General features: G+C 37.9%; 1 protein-coding gene and 2 non-coding genes across 7 annotated transcripts in view; all 3 read left to right on the forward strand.

Moving 5' to 3' along the window:
* The window catches only part of Cnot1 (CCR4-NOT transcription complex subunit 1), an 83,098-nt gene that overhangs the window by 26,032 nt on the left and 38,354 nt on the right, over positions 1-18,712 (forward strand). For all 5 annotated transcript variants that reach the window (XR_009594578.1, XM_021641564.2, XM_021641566.2 and 2 more), the window contains exons 3-17: positions 2,705-2,812; positions 3,373-3,471; positions 4,145-4,213; positions 4,305-4,359; positions 5,307-5,510; positions 6,844-7,012; positions 7,972-8,098; positions 8,247-8,357; positions 9,655-9,825; positions 10,212-10,339; positions 11,842-12,082; positions 13,685-13,804; positions 14,555-14,677; positions 15,172-15,323; positions 17,697-17,847. Coding sequence is in view for 4 of the 5 variants with exons in the window: in XM_021641564.2 (XP_021497239.1) it covers positions 2,705-2,812; positions 3,373-3,471; positions 4,145-4,213; positions 4,305-4,359; positions 5,307-5,510; positions 6,844-7,012; positions 7,972-8,098; positions 8,247-8,357; positions 9,655-9,825; positions 10,212-10,339; positions 11,842-12,082; positions 13,685-13,804; positions 14,555-14,677; positions 15,172-15,323; positions 17,697-17,847 (2,028 nt within the window). In the remaining variant the exon portion in view is untranslated. The remainder of the gene's footprint in view (positions 1-2,704; positions 2,813-3,372; positions 3,472-4,144; positions 4,214-4,304; positions 4,360-5,306; positions 5,511-6,843; positions 7,013-7,971; positions 8,099-8,246; positions 8,358-9,654; positions 9,826-10,211; positions 10,340-11,841; positions 12,083-13,684; positions 13,805-14,554; positions 14,678-15,171; positions 15,324-17,696; positions 17,848-18,712) is intronic.
* Positions 14,825-14,931, forward strand: LOC132646109 (U6 spliceosomal RNA). The gene has a single exon (XR_009584240.1). It is a non-coding gene; the product is annotated as a U6 spliceosomal RNA (small nuclear RNA).
* On the forward strand, positions 18,095-18,229 carry LOC132646165 (small nucleolar RNA SNORA50). The gene has a single exon (XR_009584290.1). It is a non-coding gene; the product is annotated as a small nucleolar RNA SNORA50 (small nucleolar RNA).

The raw sequence follows: 18,712 nt of genomic DNA on the forward strand, positions 1-18,712 counted from the left end.
CTGTGCAACCTAAATGTTCCACACATTTCAAACACCACCACCAGTTGGGGTACCAAGGGGCCAAAGGCATGAGTCATTAGGGGACCGTTTCTAATTCATTTTTCTTGGTTTTTATGAGACAGGGTTTCTCTCTGTAGCCTTGGCTGTCCTGGACTTGCTCTGTAGAACAGGCTGACATTGAGCTCACAGAGATCAGCCTGCCTCTGCCTCCCTGAGTTCTGGGTTTAAAGGCGTGGCCCACCATGCCTTTCGGACCTTCCTTCCTTCCTTCCTTCCTTCCTTCCTTCCTTCCTTCCTTCCTTCCTTCCTTCTCTCTCTCTCTCTCTCTCTTGACTATCTCAACTGAGTATAGGCACATACCATCATCCTTTGCTAGTACTGAGTTAAATGACTATGGATTCAGTTGAAAACATACTAAAGAAAAGGTTTATGCTGAGGAAATTTTAGTAAATTTTCCCATGTGCCTGGTTAAACAAATGATTGAAAACGTTTTGGTTCTTTCTTCTCTAACAGTTGTAAAAAATGTCTTTCCTTCTCAAAGTTAATGTAACAGTCCTAGATAATTTTCTTTATATTTATCACTCTGTAGCTCCCTCATTGCTTCTGCTTGTGTTCCTTCATGTTGGTAGTGTTGCTGTCTCTGTTGCCATGTATATAATGGGGTGTTGTGTTTTATGAGGCAGTGTATCTTGCTGTGTTGCCCAGTCTTCTCTTGAGTTTTGACTGAAGGTAGTCTTAGGTCTCTGCCCACCTTAATAGCTAGAACTTCAGGTGTAAACCACTGTCCCTGGATTGCTGGTGTGTTTTTTCTATTTTAAAAATGAGTTTTCTATTTTAGAACCTTTGAACACTGAGTTTTCCTTAATCCTCTCTTCATGGATGTCTTAGCTTGCATCTTTCTTTTTTGAGTGGGGGATACTGACTCACATACTTACATCCTGTCTTTATGATAGTTTTACTTCTTGTCATTGGTAATAAATTTCTTCTGTATGCTTTTCTTCCCATGAAAAAATGTATTTAAAGACTTTCTCTCCTATGGTACCTTCTGAGGACCAAACTCAGATAAAAACAAGCACTTTGATCCATCGGCCATCTTGCAAGTTCAGGACAGTCTTCCTTTTTTTAAAAAGTATTTTATGTGTTAGGGTAGATTTGTGCATGCCACAGTTCATGTAACCATGGTCCTGGCATAGCTCAGGACAGCTCTTTTGTTTCTTCCACTTTGTGGCTCCTAGGAATGAACTGTGATTGGTCAGGGTGGGTGGCAAGTGCTTTTATCCACTGAGCCATCTCATGGCCCATTTAATCCAAAGGTCAGTACAGTTCCTAACCCAAAGTAGATTGTTAAGTATTTTACTGATTACTTATTTATTTAGTTTGAGTCAAAGTCTAACTTAGTAGCCCAGGCTGACTCGAGCTTGAAGCACTCCTGCCTTGGCTTCCCTTAGTTCTGCCATTACAAGTGTGGGCAGCCTTGCCCAGATATTTGTAATGCTGCCTCCCCCCACCCCCCACCCCCCCTTTTTTTTTTTTCTGAGACAGGCTTTCTCTGCACAGCCATGGCTGCCCTGGAACTTGCTCTGTAGACCAGAGCTCACAGAGATCCACCTGCCTCTGTCTCCCAAGTGCTAGGAACAAAGGTATGCGCCACCACTACCTGGCTTGTAATAGGGGGGATTATAATATAAACATAATTTCCCCCTTCTCCTTTTCTCTCTCCAGACCCTCCCATATGCCTCCGCTTGCTCTCTTCAAATTCATGGCCTCTTTTTTTCATTAATTGCTGTTACATACATACATATTTCAAAATACATAAATAGAACATGCTCAGTCTGTATAATGTTACTTGCCATGTATATTTTCATGACTGACCATTTGATACTGAATAAGCAATTGGAGTGCTCTTTTGTTGGACAGTCTTATGTCTTCGCTGGTCTTAAACTTGCTATGCACCTGAGGATGGCCTTATATTTTCAGTATTTCTATGTTTGCCTCCCTAGTTACTGGGTGGGATTACAGACATACACTACCATGTTTGAGTTACTTTTAACGTCTAATATTTATGCCATATATTAGAGATTTATTTACTTGTTTGTGTATATGTGTACCTGTGGAGGCCAGATGAAAATTTTAAATTTCTTCCATCTTGTGCTAGGAGGCAATCATGAGCCTTCCTGATACAGGTAAAGGAAATTTGAGTTATGAAATTTTTGCTGTAAAATTTTGTTAAATAGAAACCCCCATATATTTTGTACTAAATGCCATCAAATATTAACTTATTTTTGCTATAAATATTGGCCATCATGCCAGATTATGTGGGTTGATTACTGGCAGGTTTGTGTTGGGCCAGTTTAAAAAGAATAAATTTAAAAGCAATCAGTGCATATAGGTACTTCAGGGTCTTCTGCCACAGAGGCTTTCTCAAACTTGCTCTGTAGCTTGAGGCTGTTCTTGGAATCCTGACTTACCATTCTCTGAATCCCAAGAGCTAGGTTTAGAGGCCTGTGCTGTTATAGTCAGCAGTAATTCCTGTAACTGTTGCTACAAGATGAATTTTACCACAGAGGCTGATTTTCCTAGAACTGTATTTAATTTTGCTGTTGGAGAATAAGATCTAGAGTGTCATGCATACTACGCAAGGTCTACCTACCATATCCCTAGACCTTATTTTTTTTCCAAATTACCTCTTGTTTTTGTGTTTCAGATTGTGAATCGGCACGGTCCTGAGGCAGACAGGCATTTATTACGCTGTCTATTTTCACATGTGGATTTCAGTGGCGATGGTAAAAGCAGTGGCAAAGATTTCCATCAGGTATTTGGTGAATACAGAGATTATATCTATTATCCCAAATCACTTTGTAAATTTGCAGTTTTAGGTATCATGTGTGAGTACTATGTACAGAATAATGTCCAGAACATAATCTTAACAAGGGTAGCTAAGAGGTATTGGGGATTCTTCTATACTTTTCTTTTTCTGCCTGTCTACATACTGGTGACAGTCTAATTTAGGATTAAGGAGCTGCTGCTCGATCTGCCTGGTGAAGGAGCAGGAATGGGGGGATGGCCTCCTTGACAAAGTAGACAGGACAGCTCATATTTTGAACTGAACCTCCTTGGCTTGATTTTCAAAATTCTCAGTTAATTATATTGTTTGCGATTTATTAATGGATTCTAATGTGGACATTTTGGTTTAACACTGATTATGGATGGGTTTTGTATAGTTAAATGTCATTTTTAAAATGTCATTTTTAAAGAGCTGATTTTGGTAGTAAAACTATACATTATCTAATGTTCATAGGTTTTCTTTACCTTTATGTGAGGTGATAGTTAATACTAATGGAAGTTCTTTTTTTTTTTTTTTTTTCTTTGAAGACACAGTTTCTGATTCAGGAGTGTGCCTCACTGATTACAAAGCCAAATTTTATCTCGACATTGTCATATGCCATTGATAATCCATTGCACTACCAGAAGGTTAGTATATTTTTGTCTTTAGCAAGATGGTGAAACTATCTCTCCCTTTTATTTTTGATACACGTCTTTCTGTGTAATCTAGGCTATTCTGTCTCAATCTTCTCAGTGCGGGCTATTGTAGACATGTAACACCACTCTCAATTAGAATATGCTGTCTAATACTAGGTTATTAAAAATATCTCTCAACTTTTGCTTTTGGAGTTTTGGTGTTTGTTTTGTTTTGCTTTTTAAAGGCCTGGTCTCTATGTAGCCTTGGCTGTTGTGGAGCTTTCTGTGTAGACCAGGCTGCTTAGAACTCACAGAGAGCCACCTGGCTGGCTCAGGAATGTGGGATTAAAGACATGAGCTATCACACCTGTATTTCTTATTTTTTTTTCCTTTTAAGTAGTGTCCTATCTTAAAATTTGAACGATTGACTTTCTTTTGTAACTTTCTGAGAGAATCAGAGCAGTTGCTTGGTAGTAAATGGAAACTTAAAAAAAAAAACAGAGTGGGTCAAGGGTCAAATTTTGTCAATTCTAGAAATAGTATATTGCTTGTAGTGGCACAGGATCCTGTTACATGTATATTGTGCCATAATTGGATGAACTAATACTTCAAAAATTTTGTGAAAATTTTTATACCCTTAAAAAAACCCAAAAAGTTCAATCTTTAAAAAATTGTTATATTTCAGAGTTTAAAGCCTGCGCCCCACTTATTTGCCCAGCTGAGTAAAGTTCTCAAGTTAAGTAAAGTACAAGAGGTAAGTGTCCTGAGAAAAGAGATACAGGCAGAAATGATAGTTAAAAATAACCATTTGGCTCTTTTGTTAATGTAACTCCTTCTTGTTTTAGGTAATTTTTGGTCTTGCCCTTTTGAATTCTTCTAGCTCAGATCTCAGGGGTTTTGGTAAGTTATTTTATCCTAAGTATTTAAGATTTTTTTCTTGGTTGCTTTTTTAAAATTCATGTTCTTGTGGTGTTAAGGTTCAAATCCTAGAGCTTTGGCCACATTAGACAAGATCTCTCCCTCTAAGCTATATCCCTGGATTCTTAACCAGTTTTTGTTATTGTTTTAATATTACATTTATGCATGTATGATTGTATACCTGTGTGTATGTGCATCACGTGCATACCTGAGAGGGCTAAAAAAGAGGGTCAGGTTCCAGCTTTTGTTCTTAAGACAAAATCTTGCTTGTGCAGTCCAGGCTAGCCTCTACTCTGTAGTCACCTAAGTGCTGAGATTACAGTCATGTGCTCCTTACTATGCCTGGCCCAACCCCCCCCCCTTTTTTTTTTAGATTTATTTATTAATTATACCACATTCTGCCTGCATGTGTATCTGCACACCAGATCTCATTATAGATGGTTGTGAACCACCATGTGGTTGCTGGGAATTGAACTCAGGACCTTTCAAAGAACAGCCAGTGTTCTTAACCTCTGAGCCATCTCTCTAGCCCCACTTTTTTTTTTTTTTTAAGGTTCTCTTTATTAATATAGCTCTAGGCTGTCCTATAACTCTTGTGTAGACCAAACTGGCCTCAAAACTCAAGCACTCACCTGCTTCTGCCTCACAAGTATTGGGGTGAAAGGCACCATACCCAGCTCCAGTCTTGTTTTTAACGTATCATTTTATAGTGTTAGTTGTGTTCACAATGTTGTATAACTGATTTCAGAACCTTTTCATTTGATAAAAAGTTAATTTCCTTTTGTCAGTCACTGTCTCAATATACCCCTTAGAGCTATGTGAAAGCATGAGAAAGGCAAAATGTATGTTGGTGAACACAAAGGGTGATCATTTAAATAGTTTTTTACCTGTTATGATGTAAAAAATATCTTGGTTTATTTGACTTTTAGCTGCCCAGTTTATCAAGCAGAAGCTTCCAGATCTCCTGCGTTCTTACATTGACGCAGACGTCAGTGGAAATCAAGAAGGTGGCTTCCAAGATATAGCAATAGAGGTCCTTCACCTCCTACTCTCCCATCTCCTTTTTGGGCAGAAGGGAGCCTTTGGAGTTGGCCAGGAACAGATAGACGCTTTTCTTAAGACACTGCGCAGAGGTAAGGCATAGCCTATCACAGGTGATTATAAGCCATGATAAAAAAGTATGTCGGCATGTAAGTGTAGATAGTTTCTTGTTCCTTGTTTTTAGACTTTTAACGAAAAACTATAATTTTAAGTATAAAAGGGCTAGTAGCTCTTTGTTAAAGAATAAGTATGAAGTGAACCTAATTTCATCTGTGATGTTTTTGTTATATAAGTAAAAATCACAGTTAAAAGTAGGCATATTTCTTTGCTGCCTTTTCTCTTTAGGGAGACTACCTTATAGTAACAGGCTGTTTTTAATTTGAAAGGTTGGCCACTTTTTGTTAGCTTGCTTCTTTCTTTCTTTCTTTCTTTCTTTCTTTCTTTCTTTCTTTCTTTCTTTCTTTCTTTCTTTCTCTCTTTCTCTCTTTCTCTCTTTCTCTCTTTCTCTCTTTCTTGCCTTTTCTTTCTTCTTTTCTTTTTTTTTCAAGATAGGGTTTCTCTGTATAGCCCTGGTTATCCTGAAACTCATTCTGTAGACCAGGTTGGCCTTGAACTTAAGGGAGATCCCTCTGCATCTGCCTCCTCAGTGCTGGGGTTAAAGGCTTATGCTACCATGTCTAGCTAGGTTGGCCACTTTTGATAATATTTGTATTATTTGTTAGGCAGTTGGCTTTGTAAGTCATGATCAATAAATCCCCAACCTCTAATCTACTTAAAAAAAAAACAAGAAAAAGAAATATGACTAATTTACTTCCTGTTTGTGTAGTTTAAGCTGCATCAACTTTTTCAGATACAAGAAACTGTATAATTGTAGTGAATTCTGTTTCTTATATGGGAATTATTTTGTTGTGAAAGTTTTTAACATATGGTATGAATTGATAAACAGATATTGGGCTATACACATGAAAAGTTAAAAAGTATATACACAAGCAGTTGTTCTGAGGTACCCAAAGAGTCTAAGGTTGGTTTGAAGTTATGATGTATGCTAGCTTGAGAAAATTCAATAAACTTATTATTATTTTTTAAGACAGGGTGTTTGTATGTGTGGGTGTTTTATTTTGTTTGTAGTCCTGGGTGTTCTAGAACTCACCATGTAGACCAGGCTGACCTTGAACTCATAAAGGTCTACCTGCCTTTACATCCTGTGTTCTGGGATTAAAGTTATATAACACCTAAACTGCTTGGTTTTGGATATGAACTTACAGCAGGATTGGGTCTGCAGGGATTTAGAGAAATTGCAGGAAGAGAGATACACATTTATGTGTTGCTGGGTATCAAACCCAGGGTCTCAGGCGCTACACAGACTCTTACAATGTGTTGTTTTTTTAGTTGTTTATAACAGTTGTATTCTCTTTCTTTCTTCAGATTTTCCCCAAGAGCGTTGTCCTGTGGTGCTTGCACCACTTTTATACCCTGAAAAACGGGACATTCTAATGGACAGGATTTTGCCTGATTCTGGAGGGGTAGCTAAAACCATGATGGAGAGCTCTCTGGCTGATTTCATGCAAGAAGTAGGCTATGGCTTTTGTGCAAGGTTGGTAGGAAGACATGCCAAAATTGCAGTTGTTTTTAAGCATAATTATTGAAAACAAATATACAAAATTACCTGGTTACCATGTACTTCAGAATTGTTGATTCTGAATTTTGTTCTTCCACACACTAGTATTGGTGTCAACTATAAATATTCTAGGGTGTTGAACTTGTGACTTCTTCTTTTTTTTTTTTTTTTTTGTTTTTAACTTGTGACTTCTTATCCCTGCCAGTTTCTAAAATTTAGGAACCATGTTCTTGGTTTAGAGACCAGGCTAGTCATATTTTAGCATTATGCACTCACTTGCCTATTATGAATTAAACTTCTACAAGCAACATGAAAAGGATAGGGTCCATTTTCAGGGCTTTCTAACTATTAGAGTAATTAGATTCAACTTTGGTGTAAAGTTAACTTTATTCTGGTGCTGGTGAGAGCTCAGCTGGTTAAAGTGTTTGCTGAGCTTCATGACCTGAGTTCAGTCTCTGGAACCCATTTGAAAGAAGGAGAGAACATATTTTGGCCAAGTTGTCTTCTGTTGTCTGCACAAAATGCATGTGTGTGTACACGTGCGCACTCACATACTTAGTGTAATTTAAAAAATGAAGTTGATTCATACTAAAATTGAAGCTACTAGTTGGGTGTGGTGGCACACACCTGTAATCCCAGCACTCAGGGAGGCAGAGGCAGGCGGATCTCTGAGTTTGAGGCCAGCCTGGTCTACAAAGTGAGTCTAGAAAAGTGTAGAGGCTACACAGAGAAACCCTGTCTTGAAAAAACAAAAAATTGAAGTTACTATTTTTAAGCTATTGAGTTTTATGTTTCTAGTTGTATAAAAGTAACACAAAGCATAAATTTCACTATATTAGGCATTTCATACCACTGCTCATTGATTAATAGTCTTTTTTAGTCTTGGTATATGAGGTAGTAGGAAGAGTATTCTTAAAGTTTTATTTTTGTTTCAGTATTGAAGAATGTCGCAATATAATCATGCAGTTTGGTGTTCGGGAGGTCACAGCTGCCCAGGTTGCCAGGGTTTTGGGAATGATGGCTCGGACTCATTCAGGATTAACAGATGGTATTCCATTACAGGTTTGTTGAATTTAGTTGTTAGACCAAAAAACTTAATATCCTGTCCTCTTTATTCTGTTTATTGAAGTGTAGTATGATTGGTTGATCGAAAGATGAGAAGAAAACCTTTATTAGTTTGATTTGCTTAATTGTAGTTTTACTTTTACAGAGCATCTCTGCTCCTGGCAGTGGGATCTGGAGTGATGGAAAAGATAAAAGTGAGGGCGCTCAGGCACACACATGGAATGTAGAGGTCTTGATTGATGTTCTTAAAGAACTGGTAAGTGTGTGTGATCAGGGCTTTGGATTCCTAATATATACCAAGATGTGTGTGTGTGTGTGTGTGTGTTTGTTTTTAGCTGAATAGGAGCAACAGTGTTTGCGTGTTTTTGTTTAAGGTTTTATTTCATGCATGAGTGCTCTATCTGCATATACACCTGCATGCCAGAAGAAGGCATCAGATCCTAACGTAGATGGTTGTGAGCCACTATGTAGTTGCTGGGAATTAAACTCAAGACCTCTGTAAGAACAGACAGTACTCTTAACAGATGAGCCATCTCTTCAGCCTACAACAGTGTTTTCTAATATCTCAGCTTCGTTAGTTGTAAAAGCAATGAAGCATTTACGGTAATTATTCGTTCAAACAATACATAATCAAATTCAAATTAGGAGCTGTCACTTTCCAGTTGTGGGTGGGTTGCATGTATGGTGGAGGCTAGAGATTGGCTGTGGAATCCAAAAAGGAAGGATTCCTTCCTTTTTGGAACAATACCTTACTGAGTCTAGAGCCACTGATTCAGCTGGGTTTTCTGGCCAGTGACCTCAGTAGATCTAAGTGATGTGTTGTCCCCATTCCCTACCCAGCCTGTGATTACAAATGCGCACAACCATGCCCAGTTTTTTTGGAGGTTCTACGTATTGGACTCAGGTTTTTGTGGCTGGCACAAATAAGCCCTATCTGTAGACCCTACTTTATTTACAGTTCTGATTTAAAGTGGTATATGGTTAAGTGTATTCTTCGGAAAGGTTCTGGGATAGGCTAATTTGTTGCAAAGTAATAACTAAAGAATTATTGAGCCCGCCATGGTGGCGCAGGTGTTTAGTCCAAGCACTCTGGAGGCAGAGGCAGATGGATCTCTGTGAGTTTGAGGCCATCCTGCTCTACAGAGCAAGTTCCAGGACAGCTCGGCTACACAAAGAAACCCTGTCTCGTCATGCATCCAGTTCTTGTAAGGAACAGGCTGTGATGGTTCATACCTTTAACCTCAACACTTGAGGGAGGGGAGGGACAGTTAGGCTGATCTGGCTGAGTTCAAGGCCAGCCTGGTCATATACTGAGTTCTAGGCTGGCCTTGGCTGAAATTTTAGAAAGTGTGAGACCTAGCCTGGGAAAATACAGAACAAAATGAAAAAAACCTTATAAAGAAGCTTATTGAAATCTGCTAAATACCTTTGATATTGTTGGATAGTCTAAATAGAATATTCTGATTAAATTTAAGCATTATTGTGACTTGGCCAAAGCAACAATATTTACCCATATTTGTTCTTTTAACTTTTAAATGTTTTCACCTGTTTAGAACCCAAGTTTGAATTTCAAGGAAGTAACCTATGAACTGGACCATCCTGGATTTCAAATTCGTGACAGCAAAGGACTTCACAATGTGGTTTATGGTATTCAGAGAGGCCTAGGCATGGAAGTGTTTCCAGTTGATTTTATATATAGGCCTTGGAAACATGCAGAAGGCCAGGTAAGAATGATGCTTAGCTCTACAATAAAGAAATAATAACTTTTGTATTAGGGTAGTTTGCCCTTTGATTGTAGTAGTATAGAGAATTTATTTTTCATAGCTCAGGGAAGTGTGGCTTGCCATCTGGTTTATGTTTATATTTCAGTTTTAGAACAGGTCAGAATTGAGCTGTGGTAGTCAAGCTCTTCCAGTTTGATAATGCTTCTCTCTGCCGACCATTTTATTGTCACTTTATATCTTTCTGAATTATATGATTTGCAAAGGGCAAATATTGCCCCCCCCAAGTCAATTAACAATCCCGAGATGAGCATCATGATAGTGGTACATATTTTTGCAGCATCCCTAGTTCTTAATGGCAATAAGGACTTTGTCTTTTTTTTCCCCAGCTGTCCTTCATCCAGCATTCCCTGATAAATCCAGAGGTCTTCTGCTTTGCTGACTACCCCTGTCATACTGTTGCCACTGATATTTTGAAAGCACCACCAGAGGATGACAATCGAGAAATTGCCACATGGTAAACACTTTTTTGAAATACAAACCTCATCTTGAGCAAGTAACTCTGTTCACATATTTGTATTTCTAGTGGAGTTTTCCCTGTCCCTATCCTGGGGTCTGTGCCCCCCTCCCCTTCCCCACCTCCGTTTCTCTGTGTAGCCTTGGCTGTCCTGGAGCTCACTCTGTAGACCTGGCCTCTTCTTATAAAGGATGCTGAATAAAACTTCTTTTTTAGTTAAATCTTTGTTTTTCTGAGGTCTGATCTTTAGTTATTTTCAAAATTAAAATCTAATTGGCTCAAAAAGCATCTTTTTAAGGCATCGTTATAGCCTTATCCTTTTCCTCATGGACTAAATGTAAGGTTGGATTTTTAGGTACTTCTTTTTCTTTTTTTTTAAGATTTATTTATTATGTGTACAGTGTTCTGCCTGCATGTGTACCTGCAAGCCAGTAGAGAGCACTAGATTTCATTATAGATGGTTGTGAGCCACCATGTGGTTGCTGGGAATTGAACTCAGGACCTCTGGAAGAGCAGCCAGTGCTCTTAACCTCTGAGCCATCTCCTCAGCCCCCTCTTTTTTTTTTTTTTTAAAAGAACAGTTTTCTCTGTGTATAAAAGCTCTGGCTGTCCTGGTCTCACTTTGTAGGCCGGGGTGACTCTGCCTCCATAGTGCCGGGCTTAAAGGTGCCAGATAGTGTGCACCACCACTATCTGGCCTTTAGTTAGGACAACCAGATTTTAATTAATTTGTGTTATAGACCTCACACTTGGTACCACACCTGAAGACAGCTGCTGAAAACCAAGCCTTACCATAATAAGTGTTTAGGCTGTATTTTGTGGATAGACATTTTATCATATAAATTGTCTTATGTATATATTTTGGATTTTTGTTTTGTGTTATTTTGTTCTTTTGTTTTGGAGACAGGGTTTCTTTCTATAACTGCCTTGGCTATCCTGGCCTTGAACTCATAAAGATCTTCCTGCTTCTGCCTCCCAAGTGCTGGGATTAAAGGTGTGTGCCACCACACCTGGCATATTTTGAATTTTTTTTAAACTATTATGACTCATAATACTCATTATTGTTTTTCATCCCAGTCATAAAAATCTTTGTAATGAAGATCTGTGTATAATTGTGCAAATCACTTACTGATTGTTAATTTGAATTTCTTTTAAAATTAATCTATAGGCATAGCAGCATCCCCCCCCCCCAATATATATTCATGAAATCAAGGACTTTATAGATTTTAGGCAAGTTTTTTTTTTTCCTTTCCTGCTATAACCCCAACGATGTGTACTTTTAAAAAAATTCATGGCAGCCACTTAAAAATATTCTCTAATACCAAGGCATGGTAGAAGTGTGATTTATGTAGTTTTAATTTGTAGCTGATATTGCTTAATTTGGAGTGAATTTGATGGCTAGAGATAAAACTTTTTGATAAAGTGCCTATAAGGACCTGGGCTTAGTGCCTAGCACTCAAAAAAATGCAGTTTCAATGATCAAGCATCTTTGTTCTTGTTAGGAAAAGCTTGGATTTGATTGAATCTCTCCTGAGGCTTGCAGAGGTTGGGCAGTATGAGCAAGTGAAACAGCTCTTCAGCTTCCCTATCAAACATTGTCCAGACATGTTGGTATTGGCCTTACTACAAATCAACACCTCCTGGCACACATTGCGCCATGAACTCATCTCTACTTTGATGCCAATTTTCCTTGGAAACCATCCTAACTCTGCCATTATTTTGCACTATGCATGGCATGGGCAGGTAAGAGAAGTAATTTGCTTATCAGTTTTCCATTTCAGTTATTGATATTTTTAAAAATCTCTGGTGTTCAAGGCTAGAGTATTGGTTCAGCAGTTAAAAGAGTGTTTGCTGCTCTTCTAGAGGACCTGGGTTCATTTCCCAGCATCCACTCAGCAGCTGCCAGCCATCCATAACTCCAGTTCAAGGGTGGCCAACATCCTCTGCTACCTCAGATGGCACCTGGCATGCGTGTACATGTTGCACAAGGTGTATCTGCAGGAAAACATTGCCACATTAAATAAATCTGAAAGTCACATAAATTTAAAAAATGAAAATTCTCAGTGTTCCAATAGAGATGTATTGTCATCAGACAGGTTTTTCTTTTAGGATCCTATTGTCATTTCTATAAAAGTACCAAAAAGCTAGGATGTTAGATATTAAAATTCAGCATCCTTAAAACTTGGTAATTGCTGTGACACATATTCCTTTGACATCCATCAGGAGTTACATAGTAACTTTGAAAGCACAAGGTCCTCCTGTTACAGCAATAATTTCAGAAAGTCAGAAATGAGTCCTTGTTTTGTTTTAGAATCGTGTATCCCAGGCTGGCCTGGAAATTACTATGTAGCAAGATAACTTTCAATTTAGGATCACCAGGTTCTGTGGCACAGGGCTTTGAGTGTGCTAAGGCAGCAGTCTAGCAGTTTAGCTGTATTCCCCAGCCCAATGATAGCTTTAAATGGAATTGTTTATCTCTCCTTAGTAGAATATTTGATTTTTATTGCTATTACTGTTTTTTTGTTTTGTTTTGTTTGTTTGTTTGTTTGTTTGTTTTGAGATGCTATCTCTCTTTTTTGTGTGGTTGTGGTATGTATATACTCTGTTAGTGTCCATGCATTCACAGGGTTAGGCTATCCTATCTGGCTTTTTCTCTTCCTTCAACCTAGTGCTGGGCTAGCAGCTGGCAAGCCCAGTGACCTTCCTGTTTCCACTCCTACATTGCAGGGTTACACTCTTGCAGGTTCTGAGATGCTCATGTTGAAAGCAAGGCCTTTTACCTGTTGAGCCTTTCTCTGTCCCTTCACCTCTAATTTTATAGACTGTGCTTGCCAAATCAATCTCCTTATGGCCTTAACCCTGTAAGGGAAAAAGGATCTCTTCCTGGCCTGGGACTCTTGAGTGCCAGGATTACAGGATTGTGCTACTGTGCCAAGTGAACCTGCCTTAAAATTTGTGTGTGTTCACGCAGGGCCTTTTGATGTATCAGAGAGAGACCAACGCTATCTTCAGAGTAGTCAGGAACTCTTGGTTTCACATACTGCATGCTGAGATGATAGGCGCCGATCAGTGCACTCGGCTTGTTAGATCTTAACTTTGTGTTTGAAAATGAATAGGCGCAGACTTACACGCTCATAGGAAAATACAACTTTTTGAGTAGTTGACTAGGTTTTGGAAGATGTAAAGAACGTTTCTGTAATTACATAGTATTGAGCCTTAGCTTAGTTCTTGTATTGTTACCTTTTTCTTTCCTAAGTAGAACATGAAAAATTAGCTAGGCATTTGTAATAATACCTATCAAATGGCTAGCTGGGTTGCCATTTAACTTTCCCGCCTCTTTCCTAGGGACAGTCTCCATCAATTCGCCAACTTATAATGCATGCAATGGCAGAATGGTATATGAGAGGGGAGCAATATGATCAGGCCAAATTGTCTCGAATACTTGATGTGGCCCAGGACTTGAAGGTAACTTCAGAGGAACACACAACAGTGGTTTATTAATGATTAACACATTTTAATGTAATATACATGTGTTAGGAATAATTTACATGTTATCAGATCATTTGAATTAAGGTTTACAGTTTTGTACATTGAAAGGTAACAAGGAGAATAGTTGCAGATAGGTAAACATAACATTTATTTTTTGTTGATCTGTCTTAGATAAAGAGTGGTTGCTTTGATTGTTTTGGGGATATTCAGAATTGAACATCATGGATTTAGACATGTAGGGAAACATTCCACAACTAAGCTGTATAGCTAGCCTTGCAAGGAAGTGATGATTGAGCTTTGGTCATGTATAATGTAATGTATAAGATATAATTTTGTAGAAAGTGGGTTAATTTCAACTATAGGAAATTTGTTACAATCTTCTGCTGGTTATCTAAGTATTCATCACTGTTAATATAAATGATTTAATTGTGCTTAGGTTTATTAAGGGTGTGGATGCTAAAAAATAGGGAAGGGTTATTATTTGTACTATTGCTTTGCATTGATTCTGTTAATTGAAAAAGAGCCAAGTAGTTTAATTATAAAGGTAGGCATGAGTTGACATTTTAAACAGGGCCTTAATTCTAAATAGAGTACTCCCTTTTAAAAAACTGTGACCAAGGAAATAGTAGATGCTATGTTTAAAATAGACATGTTTGTTAAAAACAGGAAGGAGGAAGTAGTACAAAGAAATGGTTATTACTTGACTTTGTAAACGTTCTCCCCTAGGCCTTGTCGATGCTGCTAAACGGCACTCCGTTTGCCTTTGTTATTGACCTTGCTGCACTTGCTTCACGGCGAGAATACCTCAAACTTGACAAGTGGTTGACAGACAAAATAAGAGAACATGGGGTAAGCAGTATGTAGGAATTGCTTGTCATTTCTGTATAAATTCGCTAGTTACAATGTCTAAAGAGACTTTACAAAAATCGATAATTTTTAAAAAAATTGGTGGCTAAAATGTCTTAAACATTTTTTTTTTTTTAAATGTTGTTGGAGGTGCTCGCTTCGGCAGCACATACACTAAAATTGGAATGATACAGAGAAGATTAGCATGGCCCCTGTGCAAGGATGACACGAAAATTCGTGAAGCGTTTCATATTTTTAGGAATACAAAGTTAAAATGTAACTAATATTAAAAAAATAAAAATTAAAAAAAAATGTTGCTGGAGATTAAACCCATGACCTGGTGCATGCTAGACCATTGCTTTACCTCTGAGTCACATCCCTATTCCAAGAAGTACTCTTTTAAGATGACATCTAACACGTTGTTTATTGTAGATGGTAGTTACTATGTTTCAGTTTGAAAGCATTTAAGATAAACACTGAAGTATTTTCTTTTTTAGGAGCCTTTTATACAAGCATGTATGACTTTTTTAAAGAGAAGGTGCCCTTCTATTTTGGGTGGACTTGCCCCAGAGAAAGATCAGCCCAAAAGTGCTCAACTTCCTGCTGAAACTCTAGCAACAATGTTGGCTTGTCTACAGGCTTGTGCAGGGTAAGAGCCTTGAGAATGCTTGGAAATGACTATATTGGGCCAGGTTGGTGTGGTTTATGCCCATAATCACAACACCTAGGAGGTAGAAACTGCTGGATCATTATGAGTTCTTTTGAGGCCAGCTTAGTTTTCATGATTGAGTTCCTGACCTAAGGCCTGTGTGGAAAGACCCTGTCCAAATCAAGACAGTCAATCAAAAATTTTTGTTTAATGATTATTCATTTGGAAAAACTGAGCTTTGAAAGAAAGTGATACTGTGGGGCTGAGGTCAGAGATCTCTGTGAGTTCCTGGCCATCCAGGGAGAAGAGGCCTGGTTGGGGCGTGGGAGTGGGCGGGGGCTTCCAAGTTACTACAATGTTAACAGCGCATTTTAATAACACCGTTGAATAAAAATGTGACTTGTATTTTCTTTCTTTGACTTGTCTTCTCAAAAGTGCTGGGTTGTATGGGCTTATTTATGGATTTTGTTTTGTTTTTTTTTTTTTTTTTTTTTTTTTGAGACAGGTTTTCTCTGTGTAGCCTTGGTTGTCATGGACGCCTTTGTAGAGCAGGCTGGCCATGAACTCACAGAGATCCACCATGCCCAACTATATATTTATGGATTCTTAATTGTCTTGAAATACATATATGAATTATCCCTATATGATTATCTTAATTAAACCATCCTTTTAGTAAATGTTGAAATTGAGGCTAATTAAGAGACTTTCAATTCTTTTGAAGTTCTCCAAATTTTTCTGTGACTCTGTACCAAGGTCAGTTGGTACATTCCTGCAGAATTACAAAGCCACTCTGGGCGTCAGAATTGCTGTGTTTCATCTTAAGGTCATTATCGGGCCTTGCACGACTATTTTCAAACAAGTGATTGAGATTTGATTAGGAGTAATGTATGAGATAAAATTGGTAGAAAATTGGTTAATAAGTAAATTGCCTTGCTAATAAAATAAAGATTTCCAGTTCATGAATCTGGATGTCTTCTTAATTCAGTTCTTTGGTCATTTTGTTCTGTGATATCAATGTAAGAATTTGTACTTCTATGGTGATTAAGACAATTTTATTGAAAAATCTGTCTTGTGTATACATATGTAGTTGTGTATGTATGTAAAGGGAGGACGGTCAGAGGACAACTTTCTAGAGTTAGTTTTTCTTCTACTGTGCAGGTTCCAGGCATTAAACTGGGTCGCTGGGCTTGGCAGCAGGTACCATCTCATTGGCCCCCTTGTTACATTTATTGCTGGGTATTTTTAGAAGATTATGTTATGTCTAAATGAAGACAGCTTCTTTTTGTTTGGTTGGGTTTTTGGTTTTTTTTTTTGACAGGGTTTCTTTGTGTAGCCCTGGCTATCCTGGAACTACCTCTATAGATCAGGCAGGTTTCAAACTCAGATATTTGTTGCCTCCCAAGTGCTGGGATTAAAGGTGTGCACCATCAATACCCAGTTGACTTGAAAAACACACAAATCTGTCTTAAATGGTGGGAATGGAACATTCTTGTCTTAATTCTGATTTTGGGCAAAATGTTAAGTGCTTGATCATGTTGATACCTGTGGGGTTTCATAGGTTCCTGTTTTCTGGCTGAAATCTCTCTGCCTTCTAGATGGTTTTTTTTTTTTGTTTTTTGTTTTTTTTTGGTTTTTTTTTTTTTGGCCTTTGAGAAAAGTCTCAACTGTTTCACAGACTGGCCTCTAAATACTAAAGCAGTCTTCTTGCCTTAGCCTCCTGTAATCTGGGGGCTGTAGTTCTTTTTAATATGAGTGTGTTGTTGTTATGAAAGGGTTCTGTCAAAGATCTTTGTGCTGTTTGATACGATTATCATCTGAGTTTTGTTTTTATTCTCTTGGTATGTGATCTCTTATGTTAGTGAGATTTTGGAGGTTAGACTTTGTATCTTACTATTAAATCTCACATGGTAAATTTGTATATATATTTTCAGTATGCTATAGATTGAGGGATTTTATGTCTATTCCTCTTCTGTAGGTTTTGCTGTGATTTGTCTAGTTGTTTGGTGATGCCATAGAATTAATAAGTGCTTTCCTAAGTTTTCAAAGAAACCAGGTCGTGCGTGCTATGTCAGCAGGGCTAGTCCTAAACTCCTGGATTTAAGCAGCATTTCTGCTTGAGCCTCCTGACTGCTGAGATTCATTCCCTAATGCCACTAGTAAAACATTTTTATTCAGTAGTGGTTTTGTTCAAGTACAGTTTTTGCTAAAAGATTTGAAGATAACCTAGTGTTAAGAAAATCCCGATGGTAAATGGCAAATGCAAGGTTGATATACAGTTGGAGCCATGTGCTCCAGAACATGTTATTAGGTGATCAGATTGGTATCTGGGAAATAGCAAGGATGTATTTAATTTTTTTTCCTCCTTCCTTTTAGGAGTGTTTCTCAGGAGTTATCAGAGACCATCCTCACCATGGTAGCCAATTGCAGTAATGTAATGAATAAGGCCAGACAGCCACCACCTGGAGTTATGCCAAAAGGTCGCCCTCCTAGTGCTAGCAGCTTAGATGCCATTTCTCCTGTTCAGGTAATGAAATGCTCCAGTTCTCGTCTTCATTTGTTCATAGATTCAGAATAGACCCAACTTCTACATCTTCAGTAACAGCTTGATCTTACTATATTTTAGATAGCTGCATGTGTAGCATATTTTAAAGGAGATCCTTCCATAGGCATTTTAACTGAGAATAGACTTTAATAATCAAATAGAACATGACTGAGAGGAAAGATATAAAAAGGGCTTCTTTTTAAAATTAGAATTACACTCTTGAGAAAATAAGCACTGCCTTTGAATCTGATGTGTCTTGTTTGTAGCTTCACGGGCCAAGCAACAGTACTAGAGCATAACGACTTGTTATAACTGGGCTCTTCAGCTCTCAACTGAACTGCTCTTTTAAAAACAAGGTACATTTAAGTTACTCCCTGACATCGCCCACCCCATTCTCTTTTGGGAGCAACATTATTCCACTTTGGTTTCAGATGCACTGAATGGCAGGTTGGGGTTTAAGGAAGGAAAGGCGCTTAGAGACTCTTCAGTGTCTACTTTAAAGACATTTGCTTGTCATTTCCCATACTCATGAAGGTGTGACATAGTGCCACAGCTAAGATATTTGGAGTACAGTTTCTAAATATTTTTTTTAAAATCTCTGTGAATAAATAGCACGTTTTGTTTTGTTGTTTCTTGTAAAAATCAGAGGTGATCTTTTTGAACCCTAAAATTTACAAAATCTGATGTGTTTTAATTAAAAGATAAATTTTAATACTTTTACTGTGTTGTAAGTAAAACAACAGGTTGAAATTATTTTTGATTTGATAATGTAGTATTTGCTCCATGTTATTGCTAAAAGTTCAGTGGTCAAACAATAGGGAGGGCAGTTACTTGTAAGTTTTGTAGT

This window comes from Meriones unguiculatus, chromosome 10 (assembly GCF_030254825.1).
Source record: "Meriones unguiculatus strain TT.TT164.6M chromosome 10, Bangor_MerUng_6.1, whole genome shotgun sequence".
NCBI lineage: Eukaryota > Metazoa > Chordata > Mammalia > Rodentia > Muridae > Meriones > Meriones unguiculatus.